The sequence below is a fragment of the Aedes aegypti genome, chromosome 1, assembly GCF_002204515.2.
Source record: "Aedes aegypti strain LVP_AGWG chromosome 1, AaegL5.0 Primary Assembly, whole genome shotgun sequence".
Taxonomy (NCBI): domain Eukaryota; kingdom Metazoa; phylum Arthropoda; class Insecta; order Diptera; family Culicidae; genus Aedes; species Aedes aegypti.
Genome location: NC_035107.1, coordinates 81,152,964 through 81,172,678, shown reverse-complemented (window position 1 = coordinate 81,172,678; position 19,715 = coordinate 81,152,964). Strand labels below are relative to the sequence as shown.

General features: G+C 42.7%; 1 protein-coding gene across 1 annotated transcript; it reads right to left on the bottom strand.

Annotated features, from left to right (window-relative positions):
• Nucleotides 1-1,927: 1,927 nt before the first annotated feature.
• LOC5571306 (regulator of telomere elongation helicase 1 homolog) lies at nucleotides 1,928-19,541 on the bottom strand. The gene is made up of 3 exons (XM_001653571.2): nucleotides 18,308-19,541; nucleotides 2,248-4,123; nucleotides 1,928-2,185 (listed from the first exon to the last, which is right to left on the bottom strand). Exons 1-3 carry the CDS (start codon nucleotides 19,388-19,390, stop codon nucleotides 2,112-2,114), a joined length of 3,033 nt encoding a protein of 1,010 aa, XP_001653621.2. The 5' UTR covers nucleotides 19,391-19,541; the 3' UTR covers nucleotides 1,928-2,111.
• Nucleotides 19,542-19,715: the final 174 nt, after the last annotated feature.

Below are 19,715 nucleotides of genomic sequence, written 5' to 3'. Positions count from 1 at the left end.
TTTCACCAGATGTTCTACCAGAAAATATTTAAATGGTTTTACTAAGAATTCCCTTCTTAGAATTTTTCAGGGATATCAGAAATACCTCCAGGGAATAAACCAAAAAAAAAATCCACAAGTTATTTCCGAGAGAGAATCGACCAGGAATTCCGCGAAGGATTGAACTAGAAATCCTTCCTTTCTCTACTCCAGGCATTCTATCAGAAAGGCATCTACAAAATTCCAAAACATTATTCCTCCAGGGATTCTACTGATATTTACTCAGAGGCTTAAGGTGAAGATGAATCGAAGCCAAAGTTCAAATTTTCAAGAGCACGGATCTGGAGAACCAAACATACGATTGAGCTGAAAACTTAATCGATTGGTCACTAGCTGGTGGTGACCAATCGATAAAGTTTTCAGCTCAATCGGATGTTTGGTTCTCCAGATCCGTGCTCTTGAAAATTTTAAGTTTGGCTTCGATTCATCTTCACCTTAAGCAGAGCATTTCTCTGAATGTCCCTGGAAGGATTTTTTTGGAATCTTTCTGGAAAAAAATCATGGAACAATTTATTGTGAAATCCTTGGAGGAATCACCAAAGAAATCACTGGAGAAATTCCTCAATATAACTCTTGAAGAACTTTTAAAGTAATATGTGAAGGATTTCCTACAGGATTCTCTAAGATACATAATTCCTGGTGGATTCCTTGAAAAAAAAAAATATTTATAGATATACTGAAAGGAATTAATGGATAAATTTCTTTGGGAATCCTCGGAGAAATGTCTGGTAGATTCCAAGTCGAATGCCTCGTAGGGTCCCGTCAGGGATACAAGGAATAATCTTCGAAGGAAATACTGGAAGAATTCATAAAATAATTTATTGAAGATTCCCTAGAAGAATCCCCTGAGAATAACCTGGAGGAAACTCTCAAAAAATTTCAAGCGGAATCTCTAAAGGAATTCCTGATAGAATCCCGTGGTACCACCTCATTGATGTGCTCGAGCTCCAGTTAAAAGAGGAGCGTTCCATGCAACTCATTCTGCTTCATGTTCATGTCGACGGTGTTGATGTCGCAGTTCAGCTGGTAAACCTCCTGCACCAAATGCAGGGCGCTGAAACCGTGGTCAGCTTCGCATATAGTGCGGTAAATTTCGTGGCGGTTCTGGCTCTTCCTCCTGCTGCACGTGGCAGGGTGACTCTCTCAATGGACGATTTTGGGTGGTGCATTCGGTGCTTGGTGAACGCCACTCGTACTGCTCGTTTTAACGACTCCAAATCAGTTTTGGCCCATTTTACCACCCCGAAACTTTACAGCAACCTTGTCGTGGCAGATTTTTTTTATACTTTATTTGTGTGAATTTTAACACATCCGACTAGTTCTTCACTCATTTTTGTGGCAGACAGAAAGCTCTTCAAAACTTGTAGCAAATAGTCTAAGTTGCAGGAATCCGAGGAATTTGTACGTTTCGCCTTCAAACATATTCCGAATCTCCTCTTGCTCGTTGACGCGGAAACAGCTGACATCTATATCTTAACCCGGACGTAGATGAATTGATCGGCATTTGCCAATCCCAAACTCCATCCGGATGTTGTTGTTGAATGTCGTTACACGCTGCAACAGCTAATGCTGCCTCTCCATTGATCCCGCAAATAGCTTCAGGTCGCCCATATAGAAGATGTGGGTAACTTTTGTACTTCTTTCCCCACTTTTCAATTGGTAGCCATAGATGAACGGGTTGTGTGATTTGCTTAGGGGGTTCATGGTCAAGCAAAACCACAGCGGATAAAAGGTTTCGCTCTACATGTGCTCCACATCCCCATCGCGTGTTGCATCAGCCTGATGACGTCCCCGTCTCCATTATACAACTGCAGTTCCTTAAGAAGGTACTGATGCCGAAATCTTAATTCTAGGGAAATTATCGGATGAAGCAAGCAAGCCCCTTCAGTTACAAAACTTAACAGTATGTCAGTCGCTTGACTTTATTTATACTAATCCATCACTTCAAATAACAGCACATTGGCAGTTTCTTCGTGCAACGAAGAACTGTGTGGCTTTTCCAGTTAACAGTCAATATCACAATAACGTCGTTTTTTTTAATCCACGGCCAGGTGCGTGATCCGACACTACCATCATCTGCCGCAAACCTCTTTAATTTTTGCGTCGAACCTCGCTTCATGATCACCCTTGACGAATCGCCGCATGGCTGCAAAAAAGGGAAAATTAATTACGATATCTCCCAGTAGATCAACTATAAAATAAAATCACCTCTCAGTAGGTAATACAGCTCCGGCCGATCGAAAGCCACCAGCAACCCTTCCATCAATCGGTCAAAGTTCCGGTCCTTGTTGTAGTTGGTCAGTGTACTGAGGAACGCCTGGTACTTGGCCAGTGGAATGGACGTTTTGATGACCTTGATCAATTCGACGCGATCCTCGGGGGCCTGCCGGGTGGGATCGTCCCCAATTCTTCCGGGATCCTCGTCATCGCTGGTCAGGTTGATCACTTGCTGCGGGATTAGGACCACCTTGCGTTTCTTCTGGGTGGCAGTCTGGGTTTGGCTGAAGATGGAGTTGTCGGATCCAGTGGATCGTTCCCGCTTGTGAATGCCCACAAGGGCACCTTGGGATGAACTGGGCATGGAGTACGTGGTCATGTCGTTGAAATCGATAGAGTGGACTTGGGTATTCAGTCTGCTGAGGAAGTTTTTCGGTTCGTTCGAGGCGCTTTGTGAGGGGGCCTGTTCGTAGTCGGAAATTCTGAAGGTGCTGGTCACTTGATTGGAGTTTTCGATTTGGACGAAATTGTTACGGATGTCGTCGAGTTTCCGTTTGGTGTCCCGATTGACTATGAGGGCACCTGGAATGTTGCCCTCGATGAGGGGCGTGGGTTCTTGTACGAGAGTTACGATATTGCGCGAAAGCTTCGACTGAGGGAGGATTTTCTCGGCGTTTCGGAAGAATCGAGAGAGTTCACCAATGATGGGACCAAAGTTCTGGTGCTGATTAGTGTTCAGATGCTTCTGAATCCAGGACGAGAGCTGGGACTTTTGGCGGTGGTTATGGAACCGGTTGTCGCATAGTAGAATCGCACCGTAGTCGTTTTTATGGCGGATGACTCGACCGATAGCTTGGTTCACTGCTCGAGCTGCTTCCAAAGAGTACCATTCATCGCCGGAAATGATTTCATTTTCTCTGGTCCGCACCTCTTGAAGATATTTCTTCTTCAATATCACCCGAGCGTCTTTCAGTGGCGGAAAGGGCAAACCGGTGATGATCACGGCACGACCATTCATATCCGCAAAGTCCAACCCTTCGGATACTTTTCCGCGACACACGGCCATGAACACGGCTCCCTTACCGTCCGGGTCGTTTATCCTCTGGTAGTACTCGGACATCGTGTTCAGAAACTGGTCCTTCCCCCGAGGTTCCACAAATATTGGCTTCGTCCGGCTTATCTGAGCCCAAATACCCGTCTCTTGCCAAGCTTCCTGACATTTGTTCAAAAGCGGATACGAAGGAAAAAACACCAGCAATCCTCCTGGAATAATCGGACAAAATGACAGAATCGTTCGACCCAAGCTGGAAATGTACTTTGGATTATCCCGATTGCCATAGCTGGAATTCAAGCTCTCCTTATCCGGGCCCTGTCCCACAATCTTGACGCACACCTGACTTCCATCGATGATATGCGGATTCTCCAATCTTACCGCTATCGGAATGTCCAACTCACTAATCAACGGCTTAAGAGGGGCCAAAGTACCACTCGTCAAGATAATACTTCTAGCATTCCGACCCAACAGTTGCCTCATCCCGAATCCCGGATTGAAACACCAGAAACTGACCACTTTGGCGTTGGCCTTCACCGAGGGAACCAGTTGCTTCGTTGCCGTCCACCCATCTGCCTGCTTCACGTTCCCCCTGGTTTTCTTCTGCTCCTCGATCTCGATGTGTACCTTGTAGCACTTGTCGATCGACGCCCGGTACTCCGGGCCACTGCCGGCGAAGATTATGGACAGCGCTTCCGCCAGAATCAGCAACCCGCCGCCACGTCGCACGAAGTTGTTCTTCTCCGTGATGGTCGCAATGTACTGGATGATGTTCTCCAGCAGTTGCGCTATGATGTGGTAGTTGCCTTCCTTGATCTGAAAAACGAAAAACGCCAAATTATTCATTTGTCTTTGGTTCCGGGCGAGGGTCAATATGAAAAAGTCTAAACAATTTCGAAATTCGTTCTGAAAAACAAAATACAACAAGGAGTGAGCTGCTATATTACACATTAACTAGTAGGGAATTGCACCGCATGATGGCACAAGCTCAGAAAATGTAATTTTATGTAACCCTATGACCATAGGTATTGAAAAGGAATACTTTGAACCAAGGTCATCGTTCTCAATAATCGGAAGGTTAGGAAGAATGATGTCTTCAGCAAATTTGTTCATTGATTGAAACCCTATGAGGTGATTCTAATCGTTTTGGGTTGTTGCCATATTCAAATAGAGTATTGCAATACTCAATGATGCAATTCCATACTCTTGGCGAGCATGAGCGTAGTCTCCATCTTGGCTGATGGAAACAAGAACAAATGGATTGCTACTACAGAGGTAGATATTTTGTTTGAATTTTTAAAAGATTTTTTTTGCATTCATGTTGATGTAGAAGTGCGTCATGATAGACTTTTTGAATGATTCAAGTTCAAGAGTTCAAGTAAAAATCAGACTTCCGCCAAAGATCTTACCAAAAATCTTTTGAATTGACCAGGATGTCTACTCGTTCACAGAAATGAAATTCCCTGATATTTCCAGGTTTTCCCAGGTTTCAGAAAATAATTCCAGATTCAAGAAATACTGTAATTTCAGATGAATAAAAATAAATGACAAAATAATTTTAGTGTTTTAAGCATCAAGTTTTTATTTGAAGCTATTTCAAATTTAATTGATTGCTGCATAGGTTTAAATTAATTGATTACTGCATATATGATCTGCGAAAACAGAACATGCACTATTCAGTTTTTTGGCCAGTACCATCAGTGTACCAGTATCCGCTCATGGCCCTATTTCCGCTCACTATTTTTACACTTGTGGTAGTGTAAAAATTGATTTTTCGTGTCAAAACCCAACATTTTTCGCACGGATATATTCTAGCAATACAAACAACTTTTAAATGAAGTTGTCTGACATTATTTTCATTTGATAAAATATTTCTTTATATTGAAAACACAAGACCTCGTGAGCGGTTATTGGACCACTAGGTATTTTTGAGTGTTCCAATAACCGCTCATGCAGAAAATTAAACAAAATATTAAAGAAATGTCGATTTTAGTATACAGCCTTCTTTATTGCAGTAGTAGCTATGGTTTGATCATAAAAAATATCAGGATAAATAACACAATTCGAAGTAATGCATTTTTTAGTAAGTTCGTCCCGAAATCTGTTTAACGTGAGCGGAAATAGGAACACTTAGATGCAGTAACAGATGCAATTCAATAAGTTTTTATGAAAGTTTTTCAAATTATTTTTATTTTGCCGCTGATTACCTATACTTGGAGCTACATTGTGACATGAAAATAGTTTTGATCGATACAATAGTTATTTTATAATATACATATTTGGACACATAGCTTCCCTTAAATGAGCGGAATCTGGTGCACTGATGGTAGTGCTCAGTGAAGAAGCCTCGAGTGTATCCATGGGCCATTTGGATACTTTTAAGATAGCTCAATGGCGAAAAAAATGAATTATGTCTGTGACAATATTTTGAAATAAAAATTACGTTCACCGTGGTTTTCTAAATTGTATACATAAAAAAATATGAATCATATGACCGGCAAAAAAGCCAAGTTATTTAAAATATGTATAAACACTCATTGACTATGTAATTGACATTGACTCATCAACTATGTAAACGATTCACCGTATTTTTTATATACCTATGATGAATTGATTGCATTTCATTTGAAAACATCGAATTATCTAAATTACAAGGCTAGTAGTGACTGAGTATCTTGAAAATAGAAACTTTAAAGACCTTCTTCCTAAAAAAGAGACAAACTATATACAAAACAGGACCAAACAGGAAAAAAAACAAACGAAACGACACTTGACAGGAATCAGGAGATGATTCCTCATGAAGTCAGACCAGAGATCTCTCTGAGAATATTCTATTTTTTTATTCCTCCTGATATTAGGACAAATGGTACTGCTCGTCTTACCTACTGTATGAATTAATTGATTTTCTAAAAGAATTTCATCAGAAATTGTTGTGATGTACGCGAGGTGGCCCATTTGGGGCAAGAAAATAGTGGGTTTGTTATCTAATAACTAATTTGTATTTTAGTGATAAAAAACGTGACTTTACAAATTGTCTACATCACACATAATAATCATAATCTTCTACATGACAAACTAGAACGACAGACGTCAACCGATGACAGTCAGTGCTGCCAGCGGAGAGCCCAGTGGTGTTCCCGTTAGGGTGATCAATTGACCCCAACATCTCCCTCCTTAAGTTCGCTGGTAGTCGCTGAACCACTGCGGCGGTCTTCTGTTGCGTGAAGAACGACGAGGGACTTGGATCACTGGTGAAGCTTCGACTGCTGATTGGAAACCAACTGATGACGTCGTTGTTGAGGAGGACGAACTAGTTTCACTTGATGACGATTCTGATGACGACACCCAAGGTGGTGGTTCTAATTGGGGTCCCAGCGAGGGTGTTGTCTGAACTGGATTGCTAATCGTTGAAGGCTTAGCTACGTTGCATTCATCTAGTAAAATATCTAACGACAAAGTGTGCTTCTTGCTTGCTCGATGGGTAGTTGAACCTCGGCTTCTGAGCTGGTTGATATGAGAACGGATCAATTTCCTGTTATCGATCCAGATGTTGTACATTACACGGCCGATCCTTTCAACCACCGTTCCTGGAGCCCAAGTCCACTTGTTGTTGGCGTAAACCTTGGCGTAGACGGCATCCTTAGGAACGAACGACCTGGTTTGTTGACTGGTGTCCGTTTCCGTCGATGATACTTGCTTGCGTGGTGCACGTAGAAGTTCTAGCGAAGTTCTGAGCCGACGATTGTACATCAGCTCCGCAGGTGATCTTCCATCGGGTGTATTGGGATTCGGAGTGGTTCTGTAGGTAAGTAGGAATATATCCAAGGTGGTTTTTATGGAACCTTCTCCCTCCTGGACCTTTTTGACCGCCCGCTTGAAGGTGTCGACAAACCTTTCGGCCTGGCCGTTCGACTGCGGATGGAAAGGTGCTGTTGTAATATGTTCCACGCCGTTCTCGATGCAGAACTCCTTGAACTCAGCGCTTGTAAATTGCGTGCCATTATCTGACACTAGGACTTCGGGCATTCCCTTGTTGGCAAACAGGCTTCGTATGAGGTTGATTGTTGCCTTCGAAGTGATGGATTTTGTCGGAAAAATCTCCGGCCATTTGCTGTAAGAATCCACGACAACCAAGTAGTACTCGCCCTCCAATGGGCCAGCGTAATCGACGTGCACTCTCTGCCAAGGAACCGTGGGTTTTGGCCATGGCTCTGGTGTTGCTTTTGGCGGAGATTTTGCTGCAGAGGCACAACCGTTACAATCTCGAACATAGTTGGCTATTTCTTCGTCGAGACAAGGCCAGTAGACAAAACTTCGCGCGATGGCCTTCATTCGTTGAATTCCTGGGTGCCCTTTGTGTAGTTGGTTGAGGCACCGCTGCCTGTAGATTACTGGAATGACCAACCTGTCGCTGAACATGATGCAACCTTCGACGATGGATAGTGCTTCTTGACGGTCATAGTAACGCAGTAGCTCCGGATCCTTGATTTCCGAACGATTCTTCGGCCATCCGTGTTTGACGAAACGGTACACTTTCCGAAGAACTGGGTCGGAACTTGTGGCTTGCTCCACCATCTGGAAACTAAGTGGTAGCTGGCTGACTGTGCTGTTGGCTACGGACTTCAGGTCTTCTTCGAGGGTTGTACAGGCTACCACAAAATCTTCTTCGGGCTTGATATGCTGGTCAATTAGACGTGATAGCACATCCGCATTCCCAAACTTATCCGTAGCGACGTATTCCATGGAAAAGTCATACGACAGCAAGGTTAGGGCCCAGCGTTGAAGGCGGTTAGCTGTATACACTGGTATACCCTTTTTAGACCCGAAGATCCTCAAGAGTGGAGCGTGATCCGTTTGTAGTCGAAAGTGTCGTCCGAAGATGTACTTGTGGAATTTGGTCACTGCAAATACAATCGCCAATCCTTCACGATCCGGCTGCGAGTACTTCTGTTCGGTGGGCGTAAGTGACCGTGAAGCGTGCTGGATAACCTTCATTCTGCCATCAGGGTATTTGTGGCTGATAGTAGCCCCGATGCCGATCGACGATGCGTCTGCTGACACAACTATCTCTTGACGTGGATCATAGTGCGCCAACAGAAGATTGGATGACAGGATCGCTTTGAAGTCGTCGAACGCTTTCTGGCATTCTTTCGTCCACTGGAAGGTTGAGGACGACTTGAGGAGTTCGTCCAGTGGGTATCTCAGCGAGCGCATGTTCGGAACAAATTTTCCGTAATAATTTACGGCTCCCAAGAATGAGCGAACTCCAGTAAGATCGCGAGGCGGTGGCATATCCTGGATGGCCTTGATTTTGTTTGGATCTGGGCGAAGTCCGTCCTTGTCGAGCAATAGGCCCAAATATCCCAGTTGCTTTTGTCCAAAAGAGCATTTTTCTGGACGAATCGTGAACCCGAATTCTTGGATGCGTTGGAGAACTGCGTGCAAGTTTCGCTGGTGTTCTTTGGCGTCCCTACCGCCGACGATGACGTCATCCAGATAGCCCGACGTGTACGGAATTCCAGCCAGCATTGCGTCCATCAACTGCTGAAATGCTCCAGGAGCTGCTTTCACTCCGGGAGGGAGCCTGTTATATTGGTACAAGCCCCGGTGAGTGTTGACGGTAAGCAATTTCCGGCTACTCTCCTCGACCTCCATTTGCAGGAAGGCATCCGATAAGTCGATCTGGCTGAATACGGTACAACCAGTCAGCTTTGAGAAAATGTCCTGCGGCAGGGGTAGCGGGTACTGGTGCGGCAGTAGGCGATCGTTTAGGCCCGTTGAATAATCGCCACATATACGGATGCTTCCATTTGACTTCCTCACTACCACAATTGGAGCAGCCCACTCCGAGAAATCCACGGGGGAAATAATGTTCAGGCTTTCCAATCAATCGAGTTCGGCGTCAACGGTGGGTAGCATGGCATAAGACACCGGCCGCTTGGGCCGAAACACTGGTTTACACGCTTCCTTCAATGCCAAGCTCACTTTCGTTTTCGTGCAGAGCCCCAGAGTTGGATTGAAGAGTTTGGGGTAGGCCCTCTGCAATTCGCCTGCGTCGACTGGTTCATCACCGCTGACTAGATTGCAAAATGTGTTCATCGGCAATGACCAGAGGTTCAACTTGTCGATGAAGTCGAGCCCCAGGAGGTTCAGCGAGTTGGTAGAGACGTAAACGTGTCCTGTACTCACCGATTCGTTGAGAGCAACTGTGCAGGGGAACTCAAACTCGAGACGAAGATCATCGCCTGACGCAGTCTGGGCGCTTTGCGTTGTTGGAACTGCTGTTGGCTTACCGATCCTCTCCCACACCTCCTGCGACACGATGGTGATGTCGGACGCTGTGTCCAACTGGAGACGCACCGGAATATCGTTGAGCTTGACCCAAACGAAACGACGTTTGCTTTGGACACTGTTGACGGACACGACTGTATTGGTGGAAAACTGCATGCTGGATTTCCGTCCCTTCGCTGATCTCTTGGCACTGGAGCAATAGCCTTCTTTATGCCCCAGTTGATGACAGGATGCGCACTTGTGGTTGACAAAACTGCAGTCCTTTGCATAATGCATGGCACCACAATTCCAGCATGGTGATGCCGGGCCATTCTTCCGTGGCTGCTGCTGCGGCTTCTGTTGATACTGGAACATACGATGCTCCCCGAACTGCTTCTGGAAAGGCTTCCGTTGTGTTTGACTTCCTCTGATGGCTTGAACTGCTGGAGCTGCCGGATTTTCAATCATGGCCGTATCACTCTTTAGGTTTATCAACCGTTGGCATTCCTCGATGAGCGCATCCAGAGTGACATTCCCGTTGTCCTCGATCTTGCTAAGCAGCCTTGTCCGCACCTCAGCATCGCGTTCAGATTTCAGCCCGCAAACAAACATTAAACATTTGAATTGGGCCTCCGTCATTTTGGGAAGTTCAAATTCCACACACATCTTGTTAACACGGCAGGCGTAGGACACGTAATCTTCCGTGGTCGATTTAGTGATGGTGAGTGTGGAATAGCGCTTCTTCACTGCCGACTCCTTGGTGCCAAAAAGTCCTCGAAGCTTCTCCACGGTCTCCAAGAACGAGAAAACCTTCGGTGTGTTCGGCAGGATGTAGCTGACATAGCGATAATGTTCCTTGGTTCCTAGCCGACGAAGAAGCAATCGAACCTTGGCAGCGTCGTCGATGCGTTCAGCGTCCTTCGCGAAGAGGTCTTCGTACCTGGCAAACCACGACCCGAATGTGGAGTGAGTATCTGGGTCGTACATAAACTCCTTGATATTTGCAGCCAACGAGTCCAGAATTACTTCTGGATTGGGTGGAACGTGCACTTGAATGGTCTGCATGGCGTTCCGGAAGATCTCTTGCTGCTGTAGAACCCCTTGCTGTTGATGGTGTTGGGATTCTCGCTGCTGCTGAAGGATCTGGTTCATTATGGCTTGCTGATGCTGCATTTGTTGCAAGAGTTGCACAATGAGGGCATCGTGTGGGGAGCTATGCTGCGGCTGAGTGAGGTTAGGCTGAGGATGCTGTTGCGGATGCAGTGAAGGATGCTGTTGATGCTGCGGAGGAGGCAGCTGTTGCTGCTGTGGTGGAGCGTTTTGCGGAGGTAGTCCGTTCTGGATTTGCCCGGGTGGAATGACTCCCGGTGCTTGATGCTGCTCCGACATTGCACTGTATGTGCGCTTTCGCCTTTTCCGTGGGGGCGTCGTGATGAAACTGCAACTGCTTTTTCACTACGCGAAACCGGCGAAACCGACACAAACTTCTAAAAATCTCGTCGCCACTGTTGTGATGTACGCGAGGTGGCCCATTTGGGGCAAGAAAATAGTGGGTTTGTTATCTAATAACTAATTTGTATTTTAGTGATAAAAAACGTGACTTTACAAATTGTCTACATCACACATAATAATCATAATCTTCTACATGACAAACTAGAACGACAGACGTCAACCGATGACAGTCAGTGCTGCCAGCGGAGAGCCCAGTGGTGTTCCCGTTAGGGTGATCAATTGACCCCAACAGAAATTATTTAAGGTATTTGCACAAAGATTAAGACTATCTCAGGTTAGGATTTTTTATTTGAGAGGTTTGCAACCCAAGGCTAGCTCTAGCATTTTTTTCAGTAGTTCATTCAGTGATTGTTTCCCATGGAAGAATAATTTTCCTATGGGATTCATCGAAGAATTTTGTTTTTGATTTCTCAAGAGTACAACCTGATTCTTGACAGATCATCACCTGGATCAGACTATTTCAGATATTTTTCAAGAAAACCCTAAGTCTTCCAGGATTTTAATCTGGTGATTCATCAATCGATTTTCCTAGGACACTCTCCAAGACTTCCATTGAGAACTTCCTCAAAAAAAAAAAAAAGCAACCAGAAATTTCCCCAAAGATGCCTTTAGGGATTCCTTAAAACATTTTTATTTTCAGAATTTCTTTAAGATTTTAACTAGGAGTTTCTATAAGGATATATCCAGGAATTACTCAGAAATGTCTTTAAGTATTCAGTAACTCGTGGAGATTTCCCAAGGAAGTTCAAGTATTCTTCCTGGAATTTGTAGAGACATTTTTCTGAAATTTGAGTAAATGATCAAAAAATCGTGATGTGTTTCTGAAGAAAAGTTTAAAGTAAACTCTGATGATACTCTTAAATCACCCTTGATAAATAAGGATTACTAGAAGAACTCATATAGTACCCTTAAGAAATAATACCCTTAATATGGACCCCTATAAAATGTTTTGTAGATTACATTTTTATGTTTTTTTTTAGATACTCCATGAAAATTGTTTCTAAAACTGGAAAAAGTCCTAGAAAAAATCTAGAGGATGATAAATGCTGAAAAACGAGGTCGAATTTGAGGAATACTTCGAAACATTTTTAATAGATATTCGCCAATAGAATCTCAAGGAATCTATGGAGTTACCGTGGATGAAATGAAGTAAGAATTCTTGTCGGGTCTTTTGAAAAACAAAATTTTTCGAGAATTCTGGAATTTATTTTTACGGATTTTCCTAGGCAAACATTTTAAAAACCTTTGGAAAAAAAAGTATCAGGAGTAAGTCCTAAGATAGTGTTTTTATCAAAGTAATCCCTGAGCAAATTATTGAAGATAACGTTGTAGTTGTCAAAAATTTTCCAGAGCATATTCTGAAGAAATTGTTCAAGATATTCATTAAAAAATCGCTGGACGAATATCTGGGATAAATGGTAGAGGAATCCCTAGAAGAATTTCTGGAGAGATCCCTGTAGGAGTCCCTAAAAGTATTCCGGATGAAATCTCTGGAGAAACCACTGGGATAGTTCCTGAGGATTTTCGTCGAAAAATCTGAGATAAAATTCTTGAAGAATTAGAATAGTCTCGTAATAGTCTCTGAAGGTTTTTCTGAAACCTGCAATGTTTTGCATCAGAATTCATCGCAAGCATATAAGGAAAATCAGAGACTTTAAAGGCAATTTTGATTTAAAACAAAAACTTTAGAGACTTTTTATCAAAAATAGCGGCTTGTTTGAGGCTTGCATTAAAATGGAAACAAAGTCTCTAAAACGAGACCTGCTACACCAGCCCTAAAATTGATAAATTTATTTTTTTTTTCGAAATTTTATATTTAAGGTTGTTTAAATTCCAGATTATTTTCCCAAAATTAGATTCTGAGTTTTTTAATTTTTTTTAATCGTACATTAAGAAATGTGCACCCATTGCTTACCCAATATAACTTAAATTTAGAGGTATTCTTAACATTCAATCACGTCTTGGGAAGTCGATAAAATTTCATACCTGAAAAGATCCTCAGTGTAGGGGGGTCTGTAGCCTTGAGGTTACGCTTTCGCTTCATAAGCGGAAGGTCATGGGTTCGATTCCCAGCCCCTCCACAAAAATCCCGTCCAGCCACCAGACGACGCCAGACGGAGGACCGTGCTTTGGGGAGCACATCCATCCTCCGTCAGTATCAGATGGTGACTGAGACAAACTGACCCTCTCTTTCCCCTCCCTAAGTTAAAAATAGATCTGTATCGATTAAGAAGCTACAGATCAACTGATTCCGGCACAGTAGTGGCCACGAGCAGGGAGTGCCTTACAAACAAAAAAAAAAGTTCCTTAGTGAACACCTCAAGGGGCATTATGGTAGCGGCGCAGCCGAATTATTTTGGGGAATTTTGACCTGAAAAACCTTTGTCATGAACATATTCTACCATGAATCACTGCCTCGAAGGAATTTCCCTGATTGTTACCGAAATTCACTGAGAATTCCAGGTTTTTCCAGGTTTTTTTAAAATTCCCTGACAATTCCAGGTTTTTCCAGGTAGCAGACACCCTGTTCACAGTCTGCAATGGATCAGCATTTTCTTCTGGGATTCCACTGTATTTTCCACTTTATATTTAGATTCTTCAAATAATTTCTTTAATCACTTTTCCAATAATTTATTTCAGCATTGCTAGTCGTGCACTCATAACGGCTACAGTACTTTTTTGTTGCTCCGTTCATCGCGAACATTTTGTTTTTACCACAAAGTTGTTTTTTTTTACCAATCGTGTCGTGTCGAACGTTACAAATATGCAGTTATGAGCAATGCTGTTTTTTACTATTTTGCTTTTGCGGCGAATGATACTGGCGGGATTCGCCGAAATACCTTTTTTCTTCGGATGATGAGTCACCAGACAACTGATAAAACCCATGACAGGTAATGGAAATGACTGAAAACGTAAAAGTTTCTCCTTCGCTTACCGAAATAGAGGCACAAACGGGTTCTGCTCCATACGAAGATAATCCAATCATCCCAATCATACAAAATACACTGCACCTATCCCAAAAGCCAATGGATACCAATTTTGGTTCACAAGCCAGTCTGAATCAATCTCCTGCTTGTCCCTCATCCACTAGGTTTTCTTCTAATCCGGTGACCCCCCGTGCAAAAGCTTATCCACCCGGATCTAAGGGCCCCTTTCTGTTTTTCTTTCGGCCCAAAGCTAATTGAAAACCGCTAAACAAGTTACAAATCGAAAAAGTTCTGTCAAAGTCGTTTCGAGGCATCCTCGAGGTAGACTCACCTAGCCGGAATAAGTTGCGTGTCACTATTAGTGATCCTGACCAGGCGAACTGCTGCCTTTGAGATCTTTTCTATGGGGTACAAAGTCTATATTCCTAGTCACGAGGTCGAGTGCTACGGAGTGGTCACCGAACATAGCTTATGTCGAGCTAATATCATGTCTGGAGCTAGTGGTCCTAAAGCCATGTCCCAATTTAAGTGCCAAACGCTTAAGTTTAGGCCAAAAACACATGTTTACTCAATTTTCTAATGTTTTCCGTTGGTTTGAGCCCAAAAAACATTTTTTTAGATTTTGTCACATCCTTTGGCTTAAACTCAAATTTTGGGTGTATTTTGTTTTCCGTGTCCCTTACGAAATGTCAGATAGGAACAACCCCAGTGGTCGAACTAAACCCCTGTGGTGTTTTTGTCGACTAAGCGAATGTCAAACATGATCAAAAGTGTCAAGGTTCATTTATGGACCAAATTTTTAAATTAAAGTTTAAACATGATATAGTCATTATTTGAGCGGGAAAAATTGCTAAAGTAGTTACAGTAACATGCTTTTTCGTGTTATTAAATAAAAACAAGATTTCATTAAACATTTTAGGATTCAATTGCGGTGATCAACACGCCGAGGGTTCCTGCAAGACGGAACCAAAATGTACAACTTGTGGTCAGGATCTCCACGAGCTTACCGCATATCCGAAGTACATAGAGCGGGAGAAACATACCATAAACTCGCTGAAACAACGGTCTAGGCGATCTTATGCAAATATGCTGAAAAAGTTTGCTCCGACTGTTGCTCCATCGACCCATTCTAACATTAGTAATAATATCTTCACGTCCCTCCCGGATAATGATCAAGGATCTGACTCTGAGGGTGAAGAAGAATATATCGTTATTGAGACAGGAGCAAAGAGGAAGCGAGCTGTTGCAAAACGGTACTCGCAAAAGCACACTTTACATAACATCCCTGTTCAACAAGCTCTACAATCCCCTCTGGTAAAATTAAGAAGTGACAGAAAAAGCAAAAAAACTTCACCTCCAGGCTTTGAATTCTCAGCTGTAGATTTTCCGTCACTTCCAGAAACATCTAAAACCCCAGTTGTTCCCACTCGTCAGCAGGCAAATAATGATGTTTGCGGAAAACTGACTCTTTCTGGGATAGTAGATATCATCTTCGAAGCGTTTGAAATCTCACCCGCTTATTACCAAAGACGAAATAAAGACCTCCATGTCCCTTGCAGTTGTCCAAAATGTTATGGTACATAAGGTAATGTGTGTATGTGTGTGATCCATCTAACCCCCACTGTCCGGCAGTGGTATTATGGAAAAAAGTTTTCAGTAAAACTGCTTTGGTACTACAGTTTTGCAAAAAGCTTCAGTCCGGGAGTTAAAAGGTGATAGCTCTATTGCAGATCCGGTGACCCATTTCAGAATGGCTGGAGAGAAACGTCCATTCAGAAGCCACTTTCACTAACAATAAGCCCCGCATGTATGCAAACGGATAATGATAATGCATACACACTTCCTGTTTCAAAGATGGTTACTTTGAAACTGGTGCTTATTAAATGTTCAATTTAAAGTACAGATAATTATACAATTGCCTCTCCACATCTCGATATCGAAGGGACCATCGAGATAGGGAGAGATCGAGACATAGAACAATTTTTTGATGAATACTAGATTGAAAAACACTCCGTTGCCAAGAAAGTAATACACAAACAAACATCATTTTGCGCTGCTAATTTGTTTGCAATCCCAAAACTTTGATCTAGTAATCTTCGATATTGGTCATATCGACATACGGAGAGAAAATTGAGAACGAAAAATCAACAGAAGCACATCGAGATATGGAGATATCGAGATAAGGAGGATATCGAGATATGGAGAGTGAAAATGTATGCAGACTGAAGGGACTTATGAAATCATCGACATATGGAGAGATATCGAGATGTAGAACATCGAGATGTGGAGAGAACATTCTCACCAAAATTCATCCAAGGCGGCGTTGTCATCAAATCAAATCTGCAACTAATTTGGTATGCATTTCCTTCTCCTTGTGACGCACATGCCACTTGTCATTTGTAGACCACATTTTTACTCCTACTTTTCAACAGAAAAGTAATCGCCTATCTCGATGTGTGGGAAATTTCTGGCAAGAAATGCGCAAGAATAGCATTTTTCTTTGATCGCAGTACGCAATTGAAAAGAATGTCAATTCAAATGGGGCCCGCAACAGAAAATTTCTTCAGAATTTCTTTCTGCGGAAATTTTTACTTTTCTTGGGCTGAACAGCATACCTAGCTTAAGAGTCTCTAAACTGAACTCCTTTTTAGTCATCCTAATTGGAAAATTCACCAATCACTTTTGTATTTTAGAGAATTTCTTGAACCTGCAATTATTTTAAAAACCTGGAAATATCAGTGAATTTCATTTCTGTAAATGAGTAGACACCCTTTATTCGTATTCCTTACAAATACTTCCATGATTTAGTTCAATATACCATCGAGTATTCAACCTGGATTTTTAAAGATAATCCCAGAAATTATACCAGATACTCTACTATAATTTTCGTCAGGAATTCCAGATTCTTTTACGATTCAATTTTCTTTTACAATATCCTGGAGTTCATCCAGGGATTCTGCAATCGATTGAACTAGGAGTTCGTCCAAGATTTTTGTGTAGGACATTTTCAAGAACTAAAGCAATAAACTCTACGGAGAAGTCTGCACTGATTTCTTAGGATTTCCTCTAGAATATCGTTCAATTTTTCAAAGATTACAACTAAGAATTTATCTTTGTAAGTTATTCTTGAGGTTGCTTCTATGATTGTTAAAGTCCACCAGATTTTTTTGTAGCCAAGTTGCTTCAAGGGGACATCGATTCGCCATCCCTTCTTTTTGATGTTAGCATCTACGCTCCGGAGCGAAATCTGCGTAGACGGAATTTTGTCAGTCTCGGCAGTCGGAACACTCTATACGAATAGCATGACCCAACTAGATATATGGCAACGAAATTCAACGAAATTTATCATCTTTTCGATTTTAACATCACTATGACGACGCTTCGTAATCGATTTGCTAAATATTTTAGACATAGTCAAGTGTGCATTTCATGTAATGTTGATGTTTGTTGCTCGTTTTGTTTTTTAGTTTTACTTATATTCATTAAGACAAATTTTATGTCAGATGGATCAAATACAAATAAATAAAAGAGAAGATTCTCCTCTATCTCCTAGTTGTGATACTTTGTGTCTTGATCCATTTATGCGCTTATAAACAACGAGCTACACACTCGGTTACCAATGGCTTTTAGGGCGTTTACCTAAATTATGCGAGAAGTATCCAAGGAAGTTGTCAAAGAAATTACCCAGGATTTCTGATGAACTCTTGCGAGGATCTCTGAAAACTTCTGAGAAGTCTGGAAGATTTTTTTTAAATTTCCTACAAGTATTGGCGGTTTTTCTAGATGAATTTAGAAGATAATGATTGAAAAAAAAAAACTATTATTTGAATCTCTAGATAAATTCCTGCAGAATTTGCTGGATATATTTGTTCATCATAACAGAACCCCTGAAAAAAATGTATCTAAATAAATTGCTGTAGTCAAATACTACTGGTATTAAACCTCAAATACAATATTGAAGAATCCATGGAGATTATATTTGGAAAATTACTCGAGAACTTTTTGGGATGATCTGCAAGAGTAAATCCTAAATGAAAATTTGGTGAAATTTCTAGATACATTTCTGGAAAAACTTAATGCTGAAAGGTTTTTGAGATAAACCGTAACTAAATTCACGAAGACATAAATAGAAAAAAAAATGGCTGGAGAAATCCAAGGGTTCGACAATATGAATATCAAACTTCATTATTCTGAGATCTGCTACCAGCCTTGCATTCTGCGCCATGTAGCGTAAACTATTAAACATTTGGCACATTTCAATAACAAAAGAATACCGTCACACTACACTTACGTTTGCTTTCTCGAATATCTCGAAAATGTACGTCCCGGGAAAGGTGTTCCCCCCTTGAGAAAACATCACCGGAATGCTGTCCACCGTTTTCTCCAACTGCAGCAGCATCTCCTTCAGCAGCGCCAAATCGTCAATGGTAAAGTCCTTCTTCGTCTCGTCATCCTCCGGGATGGCCACCGAATGGTCCATCACCTTCATGATCGACGTAACGTCGTCGATGCACAGGGCAATGTCCGTCGAGCGGATCTGCATCGAGGCCGATTCCTCGCACATTTTTTCCACATTGTGCGCCTCGTCCAGGATGATGATCGTGTTCGAGATCTCCAGATTGTTGGCTTTACGGGCCTTGGGATCCAGCAGGTAATTGTACGGCATGAAGAGTATGTCCGCGCTCTCGATCAACTCCTTAGACAGGAAGAAGGGACAAGCGCGCACCTTTGTGCCCACCTTCACCAGATCCTCAATGTCCATGATCACGTTGGACACAACTTCCGGGCGCTCCTTGCAGCTTTCCACCCGGCTGTAGAACGAACACGTCCTCGATTGGACCTTAGCTTTGCACAGATTGGTTTTCGTGGAATTCCCCTCCTCCTTGGATACCTCCGGATGGATGCACAGCTGATCCCGGGATCCCAAAATGACCCCCTTCATAAAACTGTAGCTGGTGTTCTTCATCTCCTGCATGACTTGCGTCAACTGTGAATGTGTCCGCGAGGCATAAACAATCTTCGGAACGCCCCACTTTGCTCCCTCGGGGCCACACCCGTCGTGCAGTTTGTCCAACAGTTCCTCCATTCCAGATCCGCCATCCCCACCAAGCTTTTTACGCTGCACCATTTCGAACTCCTTCAGATCGGTAATATTTGTTCGCATGTTGGCCTGGACCTGGGCCTTCTTGTGCAGCACCCAGGCCAGCGAAGAGCATAACAAGCTGAGCGTCTTTCCCGTCCCGGTGGGCGATTCCAGGACACCGTTGGTGCTATTCTGCAGGCATTCGATCACCCTGGACATGTAATCCCGCTGCACTTGGTACGGTTCGAACGGGAAGTTGACCGTGATGCCGTTGATCTGGTACTCCGGCATGGTGACACGGCCGGGTTACGTCCTTATAACACTTCACTACTATCTTGTTTGAAATCCTGCGAATATTATTCAGGAAAATTCATGGAACAAAAATCCATTTCCATCCGACTGCGGGCGCGGGAAACTCAAACTTCGTTCGTACTTGACGTTTGTGTGTTTTCATCCGCCAGGAAAAAACGAGGGGTAGGAATTTCGAAGTAGTTTAAAAGTGGAAAAGGGCCCTTTTACAGTTGCACTAATGCAAAAACGACGGTAAAGCAATTAAGCAATTTATAAAGTAACATTAGTGCAGCAGTGCAATTTATAAAGTGATATTAGTGCATTG

Excerpts from the sequence above, each read along its gene's own strand:
- LOC5571306 (XM_001653571.2), bottom strand. The coding sequence starts at position 19,390 with ATGCCGGAGTACCAGATCAACGGCATCACGGTCAACTTCCCGTTCGAA. Across the intron at positions 4,124-18,307 it reads AGATATTCGAGAAAGCAAAC|ATCAAGGAAGGCAACTACCA; the intron begins GTAAGTGTAGTG and ends TTCGTTTTTCAG. Across the intron at positions 2,186-2,247 it reads GCTGTATTACCTACTGAGAG|CCATGCGGCGATTCGTCAAG; the intron begins GTGATTTTATTT and ends CCTTTTTTGCAG.